At 54.4% G+C, this 24,501-nt stretch overlaps 1 protein-coding gene across 1 annotated transcript in view; it reads right to left on the bottom strand.

The window, feature by feature from the left end:
* Positions 1-574, bottom strand: part of TIMP2 (TIMP metallopeptidase inhibitor 2) — a 50,571-nt gene extending 49,997 nt beyond the window's left edge. Inside the window, exon 1 of the mRNA XM_057535801.1 lies at positions 184-574. Coding sequence (XP_057391784.1) covers positions 184-313 — 130 coding nt within the window. The 5' untranslated portion in view covers positions 314-574. The remainder of the gene's footprint in view (positions 1-183) is intronic.
* Positions 575-24,501: the final 23,927 nt, after the last annotated feature.

Raw genomic sequence — 24,501 nt, 5'->3', positions numbered from 1 at the left:
AAGGAAGGGGGGAAAGAAAGTACGATTTTGGCATCAACTTGCAGGATTCTAGAAGGCACCGAGGCCCCGGAGGCGGGCGCTGGGTCCCTCTGCAAGATGCGGGCGGGCGGGCGCCGGCGAAACCTCCGGGTCCAGCGCTCCCCGTAGGGGCGGTGGGCGCCGGGGCGGGGTCGCCGTCCTTACCTACGTCTGCATTGCAAAACGCCTGTTGCGGGTGCACCGGGGAGCAGCTGCAGGCGTCGGCCGGGCGGAGCAACGTCCCCAGCAGCAGGAGGCCGAGCACAAGCCGCAGGCTGCGGGCCGCGGCGCCCATGGCGGGCGGGAGGCGGGGGCGCGGGCTCGGGCTCGCCGCCGCCGCCTGGGCTCGGGGCGCTCCCCTCTCGCCGGCCAGGGCCGCGCGGGTGTGGGCGGCGCTCCGCGGGCGCGCCCTCCGCTCCGGCCCGCACTCGCCACACAAACTTTCTCGGCTCTTGGTCGCGGGGGCGATGAGGGGGCGCGGGGCGCGGCCGGCAGCGCGGAGACGAGAGCGGGCGGGGGGCAGCGAGTGAACGAGCGAGCGAGCGAGCGAACGAGCGCGCCGCGGGCCGGATCGCTGACGCTCCACTGCCTTCTATGGATGTGTGCGCCGCGGGCGCGGGCCGAGCCGGCCTTTTATTACTCTCCGAGGATTGTTGGGCTCCGCCCCCCGGTGGCGGGCGGCCAATGCCGGCTCCGGGAGCTCCCAGCCGCCCCCTCCCCGCTCGCCTCCCGCGCCTCCCGGCCCTCCCCCAGGCCCGGCTTTTGTTGTATCCAGCCTGGCAAGGCCCGGGCTTGCCGCTGCGCACCTGGCTTCCCACCGCCCGGTACCGTACCCCGCAGCCTCCCAAATCTCCAGAGCTTGGGGGGAGGGGGTTGCTGCAGGAGGACAGCGCCCAGTGGACCCTGACTCAGCACTTGGGACTCTCAGCCCACCCCTCCAGGGCACAGGCGGCCCACCCACCACCCCTTCCCCTCCAGCTTGGTACGGGAGATGTACACTGCCTGATTCCCTTCCACCCCTGGGGTCCCTGAGATTCTAGCCAGGGATTGAGGAAAAGGATGTGCGCTTTGGAGCAGGGGTCGTTCCCTGCCGCCCCTCTCCCAGCCCCCTTTGGCTGGGTGGCCTCCTGAAATTTACCGAGGATTCCTTTTTCAAATGGAGGCCTTAGAATTTTAAGTGCGCTTGGCCAGTAGAGTTGGAGGGGGAGGGGAGAGTGGTTACTATGAACAAAACAGGATTTTATATAAACTGGCCATATTTTTGACCAGCCAGCGGGGCGGGGGGTGGGGGCAGGAGCCCAGGAGACAGTAGGATTGGATGAAGGCATTTTCCGGGCTCTGCTCCCTTAGCCCACAAATGTGGGAGCTGAAGGACTTTTCCCAAAACAGTTCTGTGTTCCAAGGAAGGGCAGAGGGTCTTAGAGGTGTGGATGGCCAAAGTGTGGCCCCTGGGGTCCCTGTCTACCTGTCTCTGAGCCCTCTCTGTGGTGGGCACTGTTACACATAAAGCCTCGTTCTTGCCAGCAGGATGTTTGTAATCTAGCCGAGGAGTTGTAAACTGAGAAAAATGACACAATTAAAGAATAATTGCCCGCTAAACTGTGTTGCTGACTTGAGATGTGAAACTGGGAAATACTGAAACAATGGAAAAACAGCTTCTTTCTGTTTATGCGCGCTTTGAAACAGACAACTTGAAGAAAAGTTAAATAGGCAGGGCAGTTATTTTTAGTACTCTAACAATTCCAAAGTCACTTTTTCGGCTTTTGTTTCTGTAAAATAAAGTCGTGTCATTTGTGAAATGATGTTTGATGCTAATTTTTTAAGTACAGTTAATTTGGAAAATTATCGCAAGTTGGCTGCCTGTAGCCTTTTCATTTCTTTCTTTCTTTGTTATTGCAAGTGGAACGAAATGCTCTTGAACTTTACAGAAGCTGAAATCAATTTGTCAGTTTATGAAAGAAACAAATATCTATCTTAGGGGCTCTCAGCCTTTCAGGCAAGATAGACACATAAATGATCAAGTATACCTGAGGGTGAGAAATACATTACAGGTAGGTTGATGGTGGTGCAGAAGGGGATCGGGGTCCATGCCAGGCACAGGGCAGGAAATGAGGGGCCTGGGCTGGCCTTCCTTCCTTCCTTCCATCAACAACGCTTACCTGAGCATCTGCAGTAGGCACTGTCCTGAGAGCTGGGCATTCAGGCCTCCACAGAACAGACAATGGTCCCTGGGCCAGTGGGTAGAAGGACTCCTGAGCTGGTGAAGGAGAAGAGAAGTGAGGGGAGAGGAGCCATGGAGGAGATTTTAGAGGGTCTGGGAGGGGACCATGTTTTATTCAGAGCTTCTGGAGGGTTTGGAGCAGAGGGGCAAAGCGGACCCCTCTGAAAGGATGGAGCTCTGTGGTAGGATCGGCAGGAGTGGGGGCAGAGGGTTTACCTGTGACTCAGAGATGCAGCAGCCCAGCCTCCTCACCTTGACCTTACCAAGCCTCTGTCTCCCCATCCACAAAATGATGATACAGTCCCCTTCCTAGTGGATTTCTGAGCATGGCTGAGCAGAGGCGCTAAAATTCGGTGCCTTCGGTGGCTGCCATCAGGAGGCATTGAATGTTAAATGACTTTCACGAGGGCACAGCAGGTGAAGGGACAGAGCAGCTCCCGAAAGCTCACCCCACCCTGACCGGCCCAGCCATTTTACGGTGCCTGTGGCGGCCTTGGCTCCTAGGCGCCCTGCTTCATTGCCGTGGCCTCTCCATTCCTCCTCGTCATCCTCTGCCTGTGCTCCTAGTTAGAATCTGCCCATCTCAAAACCACGGGAACTGAGGCCTCAGGTGCGGAATCTACTGAAGACAAGAAGTAGATTAGGATCTGGCTGCGGTGTCAACAGATGCCCTTTCACACGCCCTCTGCTCCACCGCCAAGAGGGCTCAGCAACTGGGGATGAATGTAGGGAAGGGGCCGCAGCTCTGACCTCTGCCCAAGGAGGGAGGTCAGGGTCAGGGCGCCCCACGCCCAGGAAGAAGGAGGACCCGAAGACTGATAGCTCTCTCCATGGGCTTCTCTCCTAACTAGCTTCCCCGACCTTGATCTTAGGGGCCAGGCTAACAGGGGAACCATACGGGAGACCCCCTCCCAGCCCCCATGTGCATTCTGACCACAGCCTGCTGGACCTCGGTTTGTATCTGTGACTCCCGGCAGGACTCAGGACAGACAGGAGGGGGCAGCACCTGCCAGGCCGGCCGGGGAGGGGGGCTTCTAGGACCCTCAGATCACCACCCGCACCCCCTGGGGCCACTACTTCCCACCAGGAATGCCCACTTTGCCCCTGCCTCCTTCCCAAAGAGACTTTCTCAAGGCAGAGCCCAGCAGAGCTGTCAGCCGGTCCCACCCCTGTGGGAGCGCACCTAGCAAACACATCCTGGGCTGGGCTTGGCAGCGTAAACGCTGTCCAGGGTCAGAAGGAAAATGCCAGCTCTGCCTCCTTCCTGCTCCTCTCAGGTTAACCGAGTCAGAGTGGCCTCACCAGCCTCAGAGAGGAGGCCCTGCCCAGCCAGCACAAGGATGGACGTCAGAGGCGCCTCTTCTCATTCGATTCGCTCTCCCAGTTTACCGAAGATCCATTTCCTCCTGAGCTTGGAGTGTTTTCTCCCTCGAGACAGCTGGAGCAGAGCTGAAGGCCTCACATCCCTTCCAGCAGGTTCCAGAGAGCCAGACGCTCTACAGTATATAGTGTGAAAATCGGCCCCACAGGCTCAGGAATCTGGCCCCAAAAGAGTGGGCGTGTCTCGGGCAGGTCCGGGGGCGCGGGAGCTGGTGGCTGGTGAGGGTGAGGGATGCGTCCCTGTGCCTGGCAGTTTGTGATGTGTGGCCCCCAGAGAGGAATGGGCAGCTGGCATTGGGGGCACGATGCCCACCCTCCCCCCCGGGTCGACCAACCGGGCATCAGATTCGGGGCCACAGTAGGTGGCGGTGCCACACGCAGCCCAGACATCTGTCCCCAAAGTTCCTTGGCGGGGCTGTTTACCATAGGACCTCCCAAAGGTGACAGGAAGGTGAGTAGGAATGACCGGGCCGTGTGTGGCGTGAAGATGGGCCACGGGTCACTGCACAGTCAACATGAGCATCTTCGTGATTAGCTGTGGACACTCTAAAGGACATTTTGATTTTTGTTTCACTTCATTAATTTCATTATGAACCCTCTTCCGCTGGGCCGGCTTCTCAGCCTCGGCCCCGCTGACCTTGGGGCCAGACCTTTCTCTGGTGGGGCCGTCCTCTGCACAGCGGGGCTGTCCTGTGCGTGGCGGGGGTATTGAGCAATAACCCTGATATCTACCCTCTAGATGCCGATAGCATCTTCCCCCCAAGTTGTCACAACCGAAGTCCTCAGACTTTGCCTAATGTCCCCCGGGTGGCAAAACCTCCCTAGTTGATAACCCCTAACTAGGGAAACTGATAAAAATCTCTGGTCTTGAGACCAAATGCAGAGACATAAACAACAAGGTTCTGTTTCTGTAGGGCAAATAGTAATGCGTAGGGAGGGTCCCTGTACCCACGTGTCACCCAGAGAACAGGCTGGGAGATGGTGCTCTGTCCACACTGGTTCTCAGGGGAGAGAGGGAAGGCAAGAAATAGTATAAAGACTGTTGTTTAAAAAGTGCCCATGGAAATTCCCTGGCAAGTCCAGTGGTTAGGACTCCACGTTCTTACTGCCAAGGGCCTGGGTTCCATCCCTGGTCGGGGAACTAAGATCCCACAAGCCACACGGCCAAAATAATAATAATAATAATAATAATAATAATAATAATAATAATAAAGTGTCCATGAGCATAGAGCATGCGTGATAGTCCATTTATGGGAAATTACACATATGCAGGGATGCAGACGGATGTATGAACAGGTGTTCACCAAAAAGTTCATTGCATATCTCCGGGTGACGGGGACTTAGGTGATGAGATAGATGTCATATCCTGCTCCTCGTGTGGGGAAAGCAATTTTCAGATGATGGTCCAACCCTAAAATGGACAGCACTTGGGGCAGAAATATGGCTATTTTTCTACATTTTCAGCACATCACTACTAAAGCCTGCCCTGGCTGCAGCTCCTCTAGGCATTTACTTTCCAATGCTCCCGCTCTGTCCTCTACACTGCTTTTGGCTCACGCCTCCCATTGGGGTTTCTTTGGCTGCGCCTGTGGCTATACTTTACGCCATCCCATAGAGCATCTTTAAGAAGGCGGGACCTGGCCTCTCTCCTTCACTCCCTGCCTCTGCACCTGTCAATCCCCCTTCCTCCCCTCCCAGGCAGGTCCCCCTCTGGGCAAAGGCAGCCTTGAGCCAGGGCACACACCTTGCAAACCTGCCTGTATCTTAATTCCCCGCTCCCCACTATGCAGAGCACAGCCTTCACAAACCCGGCAGCAGTACCCACACCACCCCTGCTGCTCTGATCCATTCTAGAGTGACTCCAGAAAGAAAGGAGGGAGGGAGAGAGGGAGGCTGTCCTGGGGGTGAACAGAAAGCCCATGAAGTAAGTTGTTGGCTTGAAGACACTGCCGCATCTGAAGTATCCGGAGCAGACAGCCTAGACCGGCAGCACGTAAACACTTCCTCCAGGGAGGCGGCTCTGCATTTTCTCGTGCCCAGGCCATTTCCTTCTGGCCCTGGGCATGCGGTCATGTGCTTCCCCTCATGGGCGGGTTAGGGAGCAGGGTCAGCGAGCAGGGATGGGACCAGTGCTTCTCCATCCCTGGCTTTCTCCCGGAAGCAGCCACAGCTGGCATTCTGGGGACCAGGGACTGGCCAGGAGCGAGGGGCGGGACAGCTGGGGGACTGGCTGCCCAGCTCAGCAGGGGATGGTTGGGGTTGAGTTTTCCTGGTTTCAGGTTCGCCTCCCTGGAAGCCAGAGGCAGGGGGCTCAGGTTTCCCACCCACCATCCTGCTCTTCCTTTGGTGTTGGGAGTGACGGCCCATGGCCATGATGTCATCGCCTAATCCAAACAGAAGGGGGGCTGGTTTGGCGGCGCTGGCTGGCTTCCCATGCTGAGTGCAGCAGTAAATTTCATTTCAAGGCTATGATTAGGACTATGCCCAAGAATTTCCTCTCTCTCTCCTTCCTCTCCCCAATCCTATTTTTCTTTCTGTGCTGCTGCCTTGCCTTCTCTCCCCCTTGCCCCACCCCGCCCCCGCCCCACCCCGGTCTCTCTTCTCCGGGGATGCCTCAGGTTCTCCGCGAGGTCAGCCTGTGGTCAGCATCCAACCTCCTTCCATCCCCAGTCCAGTTTCTTGTCACCTTCAGATTCCAACCTGTCTCACTCCCTCCCTCTGTGACGAGCTTTGGAGCAAACGGAGGAGGTCCCAGCCCCTAGAGGTCATCCACTGGAGTCCGGGGTGAGGGCGAGGGGACAATGCCTAAAGGCCCTCGTTCAATCTTGAGCTGAACTGCCAGAGAAGATGGAGAGCAGGACATGGGTGGCTCTGGTCCCCAACAAAGAGATCAGAAGGCAACGAACGGAGCCAGGAGGAAGGCGAGGAGAGGCCTGGCTCCCTGAAAAGTGATTCATCAGGTCCTCACCGCCATTTCCAGCTGCTCTCTGGAGTTGTGGGCCTGGCTCGTTGACTGTCTGTTTTTGGCACTCCCACTCTCTCCTCAGCTACGAGACAGCAGCCCAGCCCCACAGGCGAGAGGGGCCAAAAGGCAGTGGCTCGCCCTCTGGGACCCCATGTCCCCTGGGCCTGCCCAGCCCCTGGTAGAAGTGGGATCACGTGTGCAGTCCTGCCCCAAATCCCACTGCTTCTCTCCTCCTCCTGCACAGCCCCAGTTCTGCCCAGGCGTTCCCTGGCCCGGGAACAAGGCCAACACCAAGTCACTGCTGGAGGTGACTTGCATTCTCTAGCACAGCCTCCCCTGACAGGTGTCATCTGACCACAGAGCCGGGTCGCCTAGATGCCCACAGGGAAGGCAACAGGGGCTGGGTGGGCTGCGTCTCTCAGCACCCAGGCAGGCTGGGCTTCCTGAAGACACAGAGGGTGCCCTGGGTCCCCCTCAGCGCTCCCCATCGAGTTGGACTGTGGTCTGACTCGTCAGGGCAGGTAGAGGGATGTCGCAGGTGTGGCCTCCTGGCTGGCAAGTAGCCCCCTGTCCCCCCCCAGGCACATCGCCCTCCAGCGCTCCTTCCCCGCCGAGCCCGGACGTGACCTCAGAGCCTTCCTCGCCATGACCCAGGAGCCAGCCCAGCCAGCCAAAGGGGGCTCGTGATTGATTTCCATCCCAGGGAGGTGCCCGGCTGGGGTCGTGTGGAGAGCGGGCCGCCCTAGGGAGGGGTAGAGATGGAAACTGCCCTTCTGTGGCCCGTTTACCTGGAATTCTCAGACCCCTTGCGTTTTCTCACACGGGTTACTTGTCTTCATGTCTGCCTTCCCCAAGACTCCCGACTTCTTAAGGTTATAGCTCATTTGTTTATTCATTCACTCATTCATTCATTCGACAAGTTTTTGGGCCCCAGCTGTGTGTCAGGCATGTGCAGGTGCCGGGGATGTGGATGGAACAAAAACAGTCCCTTTCCTGCTACAGCATGATCCACCTTTTAGTAGAAATACAGATAGAGATGATGGCAAAGTGTGTTGGGGGCCAGACGGAGGAGCAAAGGCACCAGCGAGGTCTGGATGGCCTGGGGTAGAGACCTGGAGGTTGGTCAGAATGATTCAGATAAGGTGGGAGCACTGTTCTAGGTAGAAGGACCCAGAGGTGGGAGGACGCAGGAGCTGCAGGAGGGTCCTGTCAGCTGAGCGCAGAGTTGGGTGGGGGCAGGGCGGATCTGGACGTGAGGGGTGGGAGTCGGAGACAGGCAGCAGCTGTCCGAGGTGACTCACTGCTGCACAGAATGATTGGAAACACATGTCCCGCCGAGAGGCGCATTCATTACTCACAGCCGAGGGTTCTTGGACAACATGGGAGTCAAGAGGGAGACTGGTGGGGAGGGAGAGTGGTCGGCAGGGCCAGGGAGGGGCTCCGGGCTCCCTCGTGGTCGGTGCCCACCGTCTGCACCTTGACATCCTTTGCCGAACGCGCCTCAACTCTGGCTGAGTTCCTACTCGATACGTTAAAAAAAAACCTTTTTATTATGAGAACTTCCAGACATATTCACAAGGAGAGAGAGCAGTGTAATGTTCACCCATGTCCCAATGCCCAGCTTCGAAAATGATCAACTCATCCAGTTTTCTTCCATCAACACGTGCCCCAATGGACGATTTGGAAGCAAATCCCAGATGTTGTATGTAGTTCCTCTGTAAATATTGGAAGAACATTTTTGTTGAAGGTCTACTTTCTCTTTTTCCGGGTAGAGAAACACACTAACTTCATTTTATGAGGGTTTCTCACAAGATTTTTTCTTCTCTTTGGGCTAAACCTGCTCCCCAGAATCAGATAAACCAGGGTTTATCCTCCATCACCAGCTGTGTGACTCATGCCCCATGGCTTAACCTCTCCTGTCTCTGCTTCCTCATTTGGAAAATGGGATCCCACTGATAGTATCCTCTACAGGAGCTCTCAGGAAGGCATCCAGCACATGGCAGGTCCCGGATGATATTGGTGATGAAGGTGCCAAGAAACAAAGCAGATCCCACAGCCAGGAGGCTGCTGGGGCCAGGATTCAAACCCTAATCTGCCAGACTCCAAAACCTGTTACTTTTTCATACCTTAGGCATGGTCGGCATGCCCAATCAGCATGCTTTTTAGGGTCCACTGAACCAAGGTTGCCAGTGACTTTTGGTCATGATCTGGAAGATCCCTCTGCCCTGAAACTCCTTCCCCTTGGAACAGGGTTGGGGGAAGATGTGCAGTAGCAGCAAAGCAGTTTCTTCAAGAACTCAAGGCCCTTGGGAATGAGCAGCAAATGGGGCCTCCCAGCCAATGGGAGGGGAGAGGGATGAGAAGAGGGCGTCTCCCTCCACCTGGAGGTAGGCTCAGATCTTCCCACCTGGGAACAGGTACTCTCAGTGTAACCCTGAATCTATGGGTTGTAAGGAATAAATACCCAGATGAGACAGGTTGGCTAAAGTGGGCTTTCTTCAAAGGATGTAGCCTCTGAATGTCTGGAATCTGGAGAACACTCAGGCCTACTTTATCCCTCTTGTTCTTTTCAGTCCTCCGAATGGCTCATCTCAACTACTTGCCTGTCTCTCTGTCTCCTTTCTCTCCCCGAATTTCTCTGCGTTTTCACAGCCCAGCCTGGCTGCCTTTTTATCCAGAGCATTCTTATGAGCGCAGATCCAATGGGCCAGCCGGGGTCAGGTGACGACCCACTCCTGGCTCAATGGCTATGGCCGCTGGTACCAACTGGGTAGTCAGAGCCTGGGGTCTGAAGGACAGGCTGGGCCAGGAGGGGAACAGGAAGGGACACCTCTCCGGAGTGAGGGCAGGGCCCCCACAGAGAGACACTCGGGTGGGTAGACACTTGGGCCCTTGACTGCCCACCCATGAGACTCTCATACCCTTTGAACCCTTCAGCATTTGGAGAAGGCAGTCAGGGTCTGGGCCCAGGATGATGGCTCTGTGCCATCGGCTTGGGAGAGGTTGGGTCCAGCAGAAGATTCCTGTGGGGCTGCACCTCCCAGGCCTTGTTATTGCTCACACCTTGATGGCGCAAAGAGCCCTATTCAAGGCTATGAGGTCAGAACCCTGGCCTTGTCTTTGACCGTGTCTCCTGGCAGCGGTGGAGGACAGCAGCCGCTCCAGGCTCGGACGTCGCCTGGAAGGCATGTCTGGGGCTGCTACTCTCTGACTGCCAGAGAAAATATTTTTTGCAGGTTCCTCGTGAGCTGAGAATGGAAACGCAACACCCAGCAGGATGAGTGGGGGAGGGAGGCCTGACTTTCTCCGAGGATCAGGAAGACACCTGGGGATGGCATTACTCAGGCACAGCTGGGATGGCAGGTCCTTGGTGGCCAGGAGGGGCCCAGGTGAGCAGAGTGGCCAAGGGTGGGGAAGGCCCAGGACCAGGGCAGATGATGGGGTTGTTAGAAAAGTGTGTGCTCTAAAAGGGCAAATGAGATGAACTGAAGGGCTCTAGCCTAAAATAAACAAACAGGAAAACAAACAAAAAAACCTTCTAAAAAGTGCAGAATTCAGCCTGAGTTTTGAAAGTTCAACTAAACAAAGAAAAAATATATAATCAATACTCATACAGAGAGAACCAATGTTAGTATTTTGGCATCTATTACCCATTTTTTATTTGCAGGTATATATGAACACTTACGTAGCAAGTAATATTGTATGTTCTATTTTGTGGCTGCCTTATTTTAAACCCAGGAAGGTATCATGAACATCCTTCTATGTGCTTAAATATTTTCCTGCAATACTATTTTAAACATCTGCATGGCATTCTGATGTAGGCTCTGCCCAGAAGGCAGGATGAAGTTGCCAATGGCAATGCCAGGCTTGATGGTCCCTATAGCTCCCAGTCCCAAAGAGTAAGCAGGTGTCCTCAGCCGTTACTATGGCAAGATACTTGAGGAAGGCTCTGATTGGCCAGGCTTGGATCCTAGGGCCGTCCTTGAGCCAATCTCTGTGGCCAGCGGGATTGAGGGCTTTGATTGGTTAGGCCTGAGGCACATGCCCATCCTGTAGCCAGGAGGAGGCTGAGAGGAGGGATGCTAAACAGACGAGAAGCATAGATCCCCCCCAGACTGCAAGCCAACAGGAGCTCCACAAATACGCGTGCAAGGACTGTCCAACAAGGTACTGGGTCTAAGACTAAAGAACTGTGAGACATGGTCCTTACCCTGAAGAGGCTTACAATTTGAGGGAGACCCCCCCAAATACGCAAAACCAATTAAAGAAAGGTTACATGCCAAAAATGAGATAAACACAACAGGAGGATTTTGTGGCAGGACAGACTTGGGTTCAAGTCCCATTTCCACCATGACGTTGGCCAATCTCTTTACTCCTCTGGGCTTGAGCTTTCTCATCCGTAGAGTGGAAATAATACCACATTCTTCGGGGTATGGTGTGAATTCAGTCTGTTGACATAAGAAGAGCCTAATTTGGAGTCTGGCATATAGTAGGTGCTTGGTAGAGGGTAATTAATATTAGTAGTGGCAGGATTTGTGCAGAGGAGGGGGAGATTACAATGCACAGACCAGGTGCTTGGAAAAAGTTTAAAAGTGAATGGTGGATTCATCAGGGCAAAAGGTGGAAACCACTCAAATGTCCATCGAGTGATGACTGAATAAACAAAATATGCTGCCTCTGGGCAATGGATTAGGATTTTGGCATCAGAAAGAATGAAGCGCTAACACATGCTACATCAGAACTTCAAAAACATGCTCAGTGAAAGAAGCCAGACACAAAAGGCCACATATTATATGATTCCATTTACATGAAATGTTCAGAATAGGCTTAGGGCTGAGGGAGGGGCAAAAGGAAGATAGTTTCTTTTTGAAGTGACAAAAATATTTTAAAATTAACTGTGGGGATGGCTGCATAACTGCGAATGTGCCAAAAACTATAGAATTGTACACTTTAAATGGATGAATTGTATGATATGTGAATTATATCTCAATGTAACTTTTTTTTTTTTTCAAAGACACGTGAATGGTGGAAGTTGGGTCTTAAAGGTTGGGTCAAGTTTGGATAGTCAGGGCAGAGAAGCTTTCCCCAGGGAAGAGGTGGGGGGCACAGAGGGGAGCCAGTCTGGGCTTGTGGGCACAGACCTGGCGAGCTTAGGCTGGTGGGGGAAGGGAGCACCTGAGGAGAAGCTGGCAGGGAGGGCGAGGCAGGGGCTGAGGACACGGTTCAATGAGAACCACTGAAACAAAGTCCCCCTAAAACCGAGTTTCTCTGCCAAGTTTGTGATTAGCCTCTCTATTCAAAACGTGGTTCCCAGGGACTTCCCTGGCAGTGCAGTGGTTAGGACTCCGCGCTTCCACTGCAGGGGGCATGGGTTCGATCCCTGGTCAGGGAGCTAAGATCCCACGTGCTGCGCAGTGTGGCCCAAAAAACCAAAACAAAACGAAAAAACAAAAAAACCGTGATTCCCTTTCTTGTCCAACACCTGTTCCTCTCAAGACTGAGAGGTATCAGAGAGAAGGGGGACTGAAACAGCATGCCAGCCCCTGTGTCCCTGTCCTTTGAAGTAAAAGGCTTTTGCTTTCGTCTCCCAGGCCTCCCCTGAGTCTCAGAAGGTCTGGCTTCAGAGTTAATGATTTGGAAATGTGAAGATGTAGAAACAAAGAGTATTTGTTGGTCGGGAAAACTGGTAACAATTTAGACTATAAACCAGACACATAACGGGGTCACCGAACTCCCAGTTCCCTGAAATATATAGATAAATAAATGTTTGACACTCAGTCCTCAGTGGTTTTTATGGGATGCAGACCCACTCCAGTGAAAACTGCTGACGCAAGCATGTAAGACCCCAGACCGGTTGAAACCAGAAGGTTGGTGATACTCAAAACTTCACCTTGATGCCAACCAATCGAGAATTGCACGCAAGCTGACCAGGCACCCTGCGGCCCCCTCCCTCACAGGACCTGTAAAACCTTTGTCTCCCAACCGGCAACTTGGAGATGGCCTTAGGACATCAGTCTACCGTCTTTCCAGGTTGCTGGCCTCCTGAATAAAGCAATTTTTCCTTTTCCACCAACACTTGTGTCTCAGGTATTGGCCTTTTGAGCGGCGAGCAGCCAAACTTGTGTTTGGCACCGGCCTTGTCTGGTTACACCAGCACTGAGGCCCCTCCCAAGAGGAACCTAGGCACGGGGCTTCTGCGTCTCCTTCTGGCCTGAGAGGGCTGAGACAAACAGGAAACGCTCCCGGAGCTCATCCGGGGGACACGGGGAACAGGATGGGAAGATGAGGCAAAGGCTCAAACCACATGCTCCCAGGAAAAGAGCTTTAGTGGCACAGCCATCTCTGCTTGCTTAGACTCTGTCCTCTGCCGAAGAATGGCCTCTCCCCTCCTCAGTGCCCTGCATGTTTTCCATCCAGCTGTCACCCTGCTCGTCTCTAAGCCAGGCGCCACGAGGACCAAGCTCATCCATCGTGATCTAACCAGTAAGGCATGGAACTCCCCAGGGCATCACCATCAGCTTCTCCGTTGCCCTCCTCTCTCTTGGGCAGAACAACCTCCAACCTATGAGTATTTATTGCCACCCGGCACCCACCGTAGCCCTTGGAACCATGGGGTCTGCTGGCTTGGCTCCTGGTCTGGGGACCCAGGTGGTCCGAGTGGGGGTCGTGGGTGAGGGAGAGAAAAGAGGGAGGTGAGAACAGCTTCTCTTTCTTGGGCTGGCGAAAGCAGAGCTTTGCTGGCAAAAGAACAAGAGGAATCAAAGCCATCGGAAGATGGGGTGGGAGAAAAGACAGGCGTCAGACACAAGGACTGGGATGGAGTGACAATTTGAGGGCTGCTAGTGGGAGGGGAGGGGGAGGGGCCCCGGGGCTCGTTTCCTCTCACGGGGCATCTTGGCAGGTGCCATTCCTGTGACTCCTACCTCCGGCTTCAGCAGCTTGGAGGATGCGTGCCTGCCTCTGACCCGCCCTGAAAGAGAACATCATGGGTTCCCTGGCTGGAGAGGTACCGAAAGACATTTTTTGTTCCGGGACAACATACGTACAGAGAAGTGCACAGATCTTAAGTGTTGAGCTTGATACGTCCCTGCAAAGTGAAGACAGTGAGTGACCACCGTCCAGAACAGTGGAGAAATGGACCATCGCCAGCACTGGAACACCACCTCCGGGTCACTCCCCCATGTAGACCTCGTTCCTGCCTGCTAACACCGGGCACCCACCGTGCCAGGCTTCTCTTTTAGGTCTGATCACCCCAAATCCATATCCCCATTTTTAAAAAACCTGTCCAGTCATTTTTGCAAAGATGATTTTATTCATATAGAAAATGCGGGGACTTCCCTGGCAGTCCAGTGGTTAAGACTCCACGCTTGCACTGCAGGGGGCATGGGTTCAATCCCCGGTCGGGGAACTAAGATCCCACATGCCACGTGGTGTGGCCAAAAAAAAAAAAAAAAAGAAAAAAAAAGAAAGAAAACTCAGTCACTGCTTAGTTGGGTTAAGCTTTTAATTTCTTGCCAACAGTTTGTACTTATCTGTACGCGGGTGACCATCTCAGAGGAAAAGGTACCAGGTGACAGGAATCGTGTCTGTAGAAATTGCTTGACACCTGGAGGAATATCCAGAATTTGGTCTAACAATTCTCTTCCCTTCTTGGGGGAAGCAGCCCAGAACAGAACTAAAGGATGGTTCTGCCACGGTTAGGATGTGAGAATCACAGTCAAACACCGTGAGAAAGAAAACCGCATCCGGCAATGATAGCTGCATGCGGTCGGCCTGAGCGTGTTGGTGAGGACCCCCAGGACGCTGATTCAGGGCTCCGTGTTAAGTGAAATTTTTAAACCATTCTTCTTGTTTACACCTGTTGAGTTGGAGTTTTCTTTTATTTGCAGGGGAAAGCAAACCAAATAGAGACCCAATGTCAGAACAAGAGCCAGCTCCATCAGCTGAAGAGATCCCATTTTCTGAAAAGACTGATACATCTTCCTTATTTTGCTAATTTCCCACAGATGGGGAAGACGGGTGACCACCATTCTGGGATCAGCCTTAGGACTGGGTTCCAACCAGCTGCTCTGAAGGAAGTGCTGTGACCCCAGGGGTGGGCGTGGGGAAAGACTCTGCTGCCCACACACTGTGACAAGGGTGAGGATGGGTCCAAGTCTGGGAGCTGAGTGGGGGGAAAGGAAGGCTGCAGAACAAGCTGGCTGGGCATGCTTTTCCCAGAAACGCTCTCGGAACACTCATATGTTATTTTTTTTGAGGCTTTCTTTTATCGCGCTCAGCAAAGCTTTATATGCCAAAGCTCCTTGATGAGGCTGGATGAGTAGGAGGAAATTTAACTTGCGAAAAGTTAACCTTCAACAAAGAAAACAGGAAAGATTGCGTGTCTTGGGCTGAAGGCTTTTACAGCAACGAGGCCAAGTTTTTTGCCACGAAATATGCTGATAGTGTAAAAGCATCCAGGCTCGCCTCGTCCCGGCCACACCCCTGTTTCCCACGAAGGTTCTCCTCGGTCTCTCTACTGCCACTCTGCCAAGGGCCACCTCCACAGCCCAGCTGCTCTGGTGACCAGGCACCTACTTGTTCTTCTCCTCGCCTCTTTTGCCAAAGTCACATCGTGGGGGACTCAATTGCAATGTGGGTTCTGTGTTTGGGCTTTGAAAACAAGAGGCAGTGAAAAAACAGTACCAGATATGGAAGCAGAGAAGAGAAGGGGGTTATGATATAAACACCTGAAAATTCTGGAAGAATAGCTACACTTGTTCTCATTTATTTTCTCTCCAAGTATGGTTCAAAAAATGGAGTGTCACCAGCTGTGCTAGGCACTGGGCATAGAGAAATGCTTGAGGCCTGGTCCCTTCTTCTAAGCCACTTGTTGTCTAATCACATAGACAGACGTACAGACAATTCCTATAATGAAATAGGAAAAATATTACAATAGCCTCCTTCGTTGGTTAAGATACTCTCAGTTATAAGTAACTATGCATCAAACCCATACAGTCTTAAACAGTAAAGTAGATTTACTAACTCACATAACTGAAGAGTCCCTACGGAGGGCAGATGTTGCCATAATTGATCAAGGTTCACCCCTTCTCGGTGCCCCTGCTTCTTTCTCAAATTGGATCGCCTCATGGTCACAAAATGGCTGCCAGTGAAACCAGGCTATATGCTTCCACATTCAAGTTGCTTTCTTCAGCCATGGACCAGAAGTCTTGAACTTTGCTATGGAGTGGTTAGCAGCGTAGACTTAAAGCCATACACACCTGACCTTTAACTCTGTCTCTGTCGTCTTCTGGCCTTGTGGCCTTGGGCATGTGACAAACCCCAGTTTCTGTAAAGTGCAGAGAACAACAGCACCAGTCTCACTGGGTTGTGGTGAGGAGTAATGGAGTAAATGAGACCAAGCACTTAGCACAGCCCCTGGCACGTAGTGAGTGTTCCATGAATGTGGCCATAGGGGGCACTGGCTGCATCCTGAGCTTCTTCCTTTCCCTGGGGGACCCACACCTCCCCCATGCAGCCCAGACACTCTGGGGAGAGCCAAGTCTTCCCTGGCTCCAGGGGTGACACACAACCCGTTCTCTGGCCTCGGGTATCAGTTTAGTGCTGGGCATGTGCCCCAGACTGGCTCAGTGAGCGTGGAGAAGACGTTTGCAGGGGGTTGTGGCCGATCATATTTCCAAGATGGTGACAACAGTAGCTCCCATCCCACAAATTCCTCATGGATGCAGCCTTGACGCTCCTCCCATGAGTGGTAAGGACTATGGCTCGTCCCCTTGAATCCGGGCAGGGCTTTGTAACGACTGCAACCAACAGAGTACAAAGGAAGTGATGCTGTGTGACTCCTGAGGCCAGGTCACAAGAATGCCATGCACTCCTGCCTTGTTCTCTTGGAGCCCAGGCGCCATGCTGTTAGGAAGCCCAAGCAGCTCTGTATGAGGAGGAACCAAGTTCCCAGCCAGCATCAGTACCAGTTTGTCAGCCACGTGAGTGAGCCATCTAGAAATGGATTCTCCAAGCCCCAGTTTAGCTTCCCCAGCTGATGCCATGTGGAGCAAGGGTGGACTGTTCTTGCTGAGCCCTGCCCAAATTGCAGGTTTATGAGAAAAATAAAAGATTTAGTCACTAAGTTTTGGGGTGATTTTGTTGTACAGAAATACGTAACCAGAACAGGAGTTTGGAAAAAGAGATTCACTCTGCCATTTAAAGGTTTGGTATGGAGCTGGAGGCACTGCAGCCATTTTGGCAACATGAGGGAAGCCAGTGTGAGGATTGCTACTGGCTGTAGCAGTGTGCTGCTACAGAGGATAGAAAGGAGAGGTGGACCCGAACCTGGTCCTCTGGACATGGCTGAACTGCTAGCTCAACCACCCATGAAACCCACACAGCTTCTGGACTTTCCAGTTAATATGAACAACCATATCCTCTCCAAAGTTTAAGCCTTTCTGAATTGGATTTGTTACTCATAACCCAAAGCATCCGAACTAGGATATCGCCTGTCACTAACAGGGGATCACCACCTGGGTTTAAGCCTAGAGAAATGTCCCGATCAGGTATCTTAGAGCAGTAATGATGGTGGCTCTATGGGGCTGGCCTGGACAGAGCTGGGAGGCAGCGAGACCACCCAGGAGGCTGCAGCACAACTCCTGGGCAAGAGAAGGTGGGGCTCCAGGGGATGGGTCTGGAGAAGGGCGTTGCTGAGGGACAGTTCACAGGTGCTGTGCTTGGTACTCCAAGTGATAGAAAGAGATACTAATCACCACTCGGACAGGCAATTGAACTATCGGCAGTGACTTGGAAAAGGCTGCACCGACCCTTCCCTCCCCCCACTCCCCTCCACTACCACGGGACTGAAACCTTCCTCTCCTGGCTGCAAGGAGGGGCTAGAGATCTCTGGAAGGATTCAGAAAAGGCCCCGAGGGAAGTGGAAACTTCCAGGCCCAGCGGCTTGGAGGCTCGTCCACTGCCCACCGCGCTCGGACAAACTTCTGTCCCTGCTCAGCCCGCTGCCCGCCCTCCATGTGTTCTTGGCTGGTCCCCACCCAGCCTGACCTCAGCCCATCCCACCCTCCAGCCAGCTCCGTGGGCCTCCCCGCCCCCGGCCCCCCCCCCCCCACCGGCCCCATTCACACAGCTGGGAGTTGTTACTGCAGCCCTCAGATGTTTACTAAAGGCCTTGCTCTGCATTTTCTCCCCTCTGGTAACACAGATTCTTAAAGAGGCCCGGCTAGTTTCCATGCTCCCGGGCCTTGGCACCCCCTCCCTCTGGGTTCTTCCCAGGGGCGCCCTCTTGACCTTGTGTGGGGAGCAGGTGCCAGGGTTGGGACAGCCAGGGCCAGCAGGCCGGATGACTCCCTCAGTGGTCAGCCCTGGGGCTGCAGTGGCCAGACCACCCTCACTGTCCGGGTTGGGGGGGCCACCTACCCAGCCTCCTTTTCCTCCTTGGCTACAGGGCATTCACCCCCACTCCGAGGAAGCTCAGGACAAGTCCCTGAGACCCACTCCTCAGGGGACGCCATGCCAAGGTGCCCTCGGCCGGGCCTCACCCCCAGACCGAGGGAACAAAGGCGCTCCAGGGCTTGGGCAGCTCGCAGCCCAGAAACGCCCCACTGTGCCAAAATGAAGAAAATCCTTCTTAAAAGAGCTGAAGCTTTTAAGCATTTTCAGAAATCCTCTGACCTTGCATGAGACCAGGCAGGCTGCCCGTGCACGTGTCCAGCAGGCCCCGCCAAGGTCAAAGGGAGCTGCCTGGCCCAGCGGGGTGGGAGGAGCTGGCCTGGCCTGCCGTGTGGTCAGTGGTGAGCCCTCCTTGCCATTCCCGAGGCCCGGGCCGCCCAGGGGGGCCGCTGCTAGGGCCTTGCCCAGCTGCAGCGTGGGCTCCGTGCCAGCAGGGGCCAGCTCCCCTCTCCTCCTCCCCGAACCCCAGTCAGTGCAAAGCCTTCAAATTACTGGGAAGCCTGAACCCCAAACCTGCAACACTGCCTGTGGTCTGGAGGGAATGGAGGAAAGCTTATGGCTGGGCTGGCCGCAGTCAGGGGTGGGTACTGGGGTCTCTAACTGGGGTCTTTATTTTATTTATTTATTTATTTTTTTAAAGGTCTCATTTCACTCTTTTTTTTAAATTTTTTTTTGTGGAAGAAACGTACTTTATTTATTTATGGCTGTGTTGGGTCTTCGTTTCTGTGCGGGGGCTTTCTCCAGTTGCGGCAAGTGGGGGCCACTCACTCTTCATCGCGGTGCGCGGGCCTCTCACTGTCGCGGCCTCTCTTGTTGCGGAGCACAGGCTCCAGACGCGCAGGCTCAGTAGTTGTGGCTCACGGGCCTAGACGCTCCGCGGCATGTGAGATCTTCCCAGACCAGGGCTCGAACCCGTGTCCCCTGCATCGGCAGGCAGATTCTCAACCACTGCGCCACCAGGGAAGCCCTAACTGGGGTCTTTAAAAGAGTCAAGGTTCCTGGAGGACCTGGCACAGTCCTGGACCTCCACGAACATCTGGTAATGGCGATAGAAGATGCATGAAAGTCCCGCATGGACTGAAGTTCTGTGTTCACACCCCCAAATCCTCATGTTGAAAACTAACCCCCACTATGACGGCGTTAGGAGGTGATCAGGTCAGGAGGGTGGAGCCTCAGGAATGGGGTTAGTGTCCTTATAGAAGAGAACCCAGAGCGCCCCTTCACCCCTTCTGCCCTGTGAGGACACAGCAAAAACGATGGCCATCTATGAACCAGGAAGAGGACTTCCACCCGACACCAAATCAGACTCCAGCCTCCAGGACGGTGAGGACTAAATTTGTTTTATAAGCCACTAGGTTATGGTGCTCTGTTATAGCAGCCCGAGCAGACTAACACACACCCTCACCCTCACGACACGAGGGACTGTGGCCCATGGGAGCCTTCAGATCCCCTGACGACAGCCCCTGGAGAGAGGAAGTGTATCAGCACCCACTATACTGAGATCAAGCTGAGGCTCAGAGAGGTGAAGCCTTCTGCCTAAGGTCACACAGCTGAGAGGAGTCAAGCCTGGAGAAGTGATGCTAAGGCTGTATTTCACCATCTTCTGCATTGGATCCACCTGGAACTCAGAGGTCACCTTGCTTGTCTGGTTGTAGATGCACATTGAGCAGCAGGTGTGGCCCAGGGTGGTGGCTACAGGGCAAATCCAGGGCAAACAGGGGCTTAGCTTTGGTTTAGGTGCTTTCACATGGGCACCTCCTGGTGAATTGTATTTCATGGTGATGTCCTCTAAGATAAGAGGGTGGATGGGAGGGGGCGGCCAAAGGCCTCCCCTGAGGTTGACTTCTCATCGCAGGCTTGGGCATGGCCCCAGCGTCAGAGCAGGAGATGATAAAGCCACCAGCCCGAGAGATGGCGAAGGTCAGAAGCAGCCCTGGTTACCAGCGCCACCCTCCTAAGTCTTTGTGTTGCCAAGGCAACGCTCCTCCCGAGCTACCCATCCCCACGTGGGGTCTGCTGTGACTAAAGCGAAAGTCTCCTTAGAAAAGGCTTGAGGCTGGTCTGATGGGCTGAGCTGCTCAGCACGCCACACACAGAGTCACAAGGAGCTGGCATGGGTACTGTCCCCTCCCAGCCTCCCTGCTCGCAGGCAAGGTTCTAGGGAAAGAGGCCAGTGCCTCCTCATCTCCCACCCGTGACAGCCTCCCTCCCCCTTGCTTTGTTGAGCTATCCTGGCCACACACCTGGTTGGCCCCTGCCTGCTCCTGTCCAGACCCTCCCTCACCCCCATTGCAGCAGAAAGGAGACGGAGCTTGGGGAGCCTGAACAGAACCCACCCACCCAGAATGGGATGGTGAGGCTGCGATATTGTAAAATATCACATACTGAGAAATGCACACTGGGTCTTTGTCCCTGGTTCCTGGTACAAGAGCTTCTAAAACCCTTGGAATTTCCTGAGTGACTGGGTGAGAGGAGCATCGTTTCGCATTCATAAGGAGCCCCTTTGGACCATACCTGAGTTTATGAGAATGAGGTGACTCTCGGTGTGCCCCTCGGCAGCCTCAGGATGGGGATGGTTGCCCCAGGGACCAACCCGCTTCATTAAAGCTTGGAACTTTTAGCCCCAACCCCTGACCTCCGGGGAGGGGAGAGGGGCTGGAATTAATCTGGGATGGTGGCGGCTGGTGAGAACAGAAGCTCTGCACCCTCCTCGACACCTGTGCATCTCTTCCAGTTGCCTCTTTCTGCGTTGCATCCTTTATAATAAACTGGTATTAGTAAGGACAGTGTTTCCCTGAGTTTGAATCCTTCTAGCAAATCCTACACCTGAGGAGGGGGTCGTAGGAACCCCCTCGCCCCACCCCAACTTGCGACTGGCATCTGAAGTGGGAGGCAGTCTTACGGGACTGAGGCCTTAACCTGTGGGATCTGCACTAACTCCAGGTAGTGTCAGAGAGCTGGAGACGTGGTGTTGGAAACAATACAGATTCGGTGTCAGGAGGGAAAATCCTCTCATTTGGAGTCAAGTGTTGTAACAGCAGTACAGAGGGGCAAAGGCATCAGAGCTTTCAAAGCTCCCAGGGGGTTCCAATACACAGCCAGTAGCTGTCACTGGTCTAGACCTGGGGGGGGGGGCTTTGCAATTGAGTGACCCAGAAACCCTGGAGGGCTCGGAAATACAGATCGCAGCCCCTTCTGTAGGGTTTCTGACTCAGTGAGACTGGGGCAGCCCTGAGCATTTGCACAGCTAGCAAGTTTCCCAGCCATGCTCGACTGCCGTTTCGCAGCTTTTTCACTTCATCTTCTTATGACTCCAAACAAGATTTAAGTTCTAAGTGTTTGGGTGTTTTCCCCCAAGGTGTAGACGTGGGAGCGGAGAAAGCTGGCATAGGTCTGTGTTGACCTTTTGTTTGAATGCATGAATTGATCCATTCATTCAACCAAGATTCAAGGGCTACCATGCTCCTGCTCTGTGCTGGGCGTTCCTGGGATCTGATGGTGGAAAAGATGAAATCAGTCTAGTGGCAGCACAGACACACGTGGGGATCGGCCATGCCCTGTGGAAGGATTACTGGGGGGGGACGGAGAGTGTGTCATGGACACAGGGCGGGGCAGCTGCCTCCAGGCTGAAGACAGAGGCATTCCCAAGAGGTTGGGTATCTGAGCCACTGGTCCCCAGAGTGTGGTCCCCAGAGCGTGGTCCGAGGACCAGCGGCACCAGCATTACTGGGAAGCTGGTTAGAAATGCAGAAGCTCAGGCCCCTTTTAGCAAGAGCCCGAGATCTGAGGCTCCTCTGAGGTTGAGAGGCCCCCAGACCTGTAGGATGCATAGGAATTAACCTGGTGAGGAAGAGGGGAGTATTTCAGAAAAAGAAATCATCTGTGTGTATTCTAAGGAAGAAAAGAAGTTCTGTTGATCAGAGCTAGGATTTGGGGGTGGGGGGAAGAGAAGCCTCTTTCCTTGTGAAGGGTTGCCACTAGGGACACTCCTGGCTGCTCTCCGCCACTTAACTGGGCAATCAAACCTCTGGTTTTCCAGGTTGGGGGGCTTTCAGTGTGTCACCCTACCCTTGACTGCCCCAGGAGGTGGGGGGACTCCTCACTGGTAAACCTGGGGCATTGTTTTGCTGAAATTCCAAGAGCAGATTTGCTCTTTGGAAAGTCAGCTCTGGCTTCCCTGTGGCGCCTGGACCAGAAGTGGTGCCCAGGTGGGCTTTTTAAACAGATGGGGGCCGAGCAGTGTCACCGCAATGCTCCAGAAAAGGCAGGAAAAGGACCATTTGTCTCAGTCTCCTTGGGAGAGGCTGGTCCGTCTGGGCGGGGACTCCAGAGATGAAAGGGGGCCTAGAAGCCAGCAGGGTCCCACCTTATGGAAGAGGAGCCTGGGGCTGGGTGGTGTGTAGGGGAACAGGGAGGGCCCCTATCTGCTCAGCTCCGCAGCTAAGCACTGGAACTCAGGACCCTGGTCCCTGGTCCCAGTCTCAGCCGGCTGCCTCCATGATCATCCCCCAACAAATGCCAGCCGTTCCATCCTGTCTCCCTCTGACCATTAGAATGGGCCTCCTTACATTACGCCAAAGCCTGTTTCAATGGCTTTCCTGCTTTGGCCTCCTGGAGCTTTGAAAGATGTCGTGGTCCATGATCCATTCAAACCGTCCTTGCCAATCTCACCGGGAACACCGCAGATAGATCAGATTCACCGTTGGTGTCTAGGCGTCACCGAAGGAGTCCCGTGGTGGGATTGAGGGGGCGTCCCCTTGGGACAGGACTCCACCCCACAGCACCAGCAGGATTCGGATTGCAGAATGCACGTGAGCACTGAGCAACTCCTGTGCCCGGAACTCTGAACAGCCCCATAGTGGGATGAATGGTGTCCCTCCAAAAGATATGTCCAAGTCTTGATCCCCATAGCTTGTGAATGTGACTTTGGAGAAAGGGAATTTGCAGATGTAATTAAGTTAAGGATCCTGAGAGGAGACCATCGTGGATTTAGGGTGGGCCCTCCATCCAGTGAGAGAAAGGAGAAGGGGGTTCGAGGCACACAGAGGCAAGGGGAGAAGGTCAGGAGCTGACACAGGCAGAGACTGGAGTGATGCAGCTACAAGCCAAGGATGCCTGGAGCCTCCAGAAGTTGGGCTCAAGGCCAGGACGGATGTTCCCTCAGAGCCTCCAGAAGGAAGCAACCCTGCCAACACCTGGATTTCTCGGACATCTGGCCTCTAGAGCTGTGAGAGAATAAATGTGTGTTGTTTCAGGCCCCCACAGTTTGTGGCGATTTGTGCTGGCAGCCCCAGGAAATTAACACGAGCCCCCAGTTCCCGCCCCTCCCCCGGGGGCAGGCCTGGGCATCCGTGCAGCCCCCTGGATCTGCAGTGGGCAGGGCAGACCTGGGCCCCCGCTCCAGCGGGGTTTGAGGCCGTCTCCAGCATTAGGATCAGAGGGGTCAGAGGTGCTGGCAAGCTCCGCGAGGCAGAGGTCCCCAGGCCTGCTCCCAGCAGGCCCTGCTTGAGCAAGTTCTAGTAAGGAGCCAGGCAGGGCAGCTGTGACTCAGGCCCCGCACCCTCCCTGCCTTACCTGGGCAAGGCAACGACGCCTCCGTCCTGGGGCCCCTTGGCGCCCTCTGGACCAGCAGCCTGCCCTCCATCTTCAGCACTTGTTCAGCCCAGACGCCTCCTTCCTTTTCTCTCTTTAGACCACAGCCCACGGCCGCTCCTCCGGCCTGATTCCTCCAACCGGGTTACAACTCCCCCTCTCCCCCTCGGGCGCATGCGTCATTCTGTCTATATCTCGGCTGTCTCTGCCCGTCGTTTATCTCCTGCAGGCAGAGACCCCAGCTCAGCCTGGAGGGGCCTCCATGAGATCCTCCTGCAGCGACGGCCTGAACGCACACATCCGGTGCGGGCATCGATGCGGATGAATCGTCATGGCATTAGGGGAGCGATCGCGTGGGGATCAGGGAACCGGGAAGAGAGCTCCACATTCCTTCCCTGCCGTTTTGCAATGACCACATGCTTGGCTCCAAGCTCCTGGCGTCCCCACCAGTGACATTCTTTCAGCAGATCAGCTGCTGCCACGTCAGACCTTTTCTGTCCAGCGCTCCCTGAGGCCCCGGGGCCTGCCACCTTCGCCTGGGGCCACACGGGTGGGGCACCAGCAGGTCACTGTGAATTCCAGCCATTTTGGGAGGTCTGAGCAGGTTTGTGTGAGGTTGTGGCTGAAACCTGGGGGGGCTGAGGGCCTGAGCAGTGGGGAGACAGCTTTTAAAAAACATTTCATTATGTCGCATACACCTCCATTAAAAAGTAAATTGAATAACTTAAAAACAAACACCTCTCCTTGCCCGAGGGATACACAAGTGTCTTCAAGGGGAAAGTCGCCCGTGAATCCCCTCCCCCAACAGAAGCACTGACATGGGTCATAAGCTCTTTGCCCACAACCACGTGCGCCCCAAACCAGTAACTGT

The sequence above is a fragment of the Balaenoptera acutorostrata genome, chromosome 20 (genome assembly GCF_949987535.1).
Source record: "Balaenoptera acutorostrata chromosome 20, mBalAcu1.1, whole genome shotgun sequence".
NCBI lineage: Eukaryota > Metazoa > Chordata > Mammalia > Artiodactyla > Balaenopteridae > Balaenoptera > Balaenoptera acutorostrata.
This window is presented reverse-complemented; position numbering and strand designations above follow the sequence as displayed.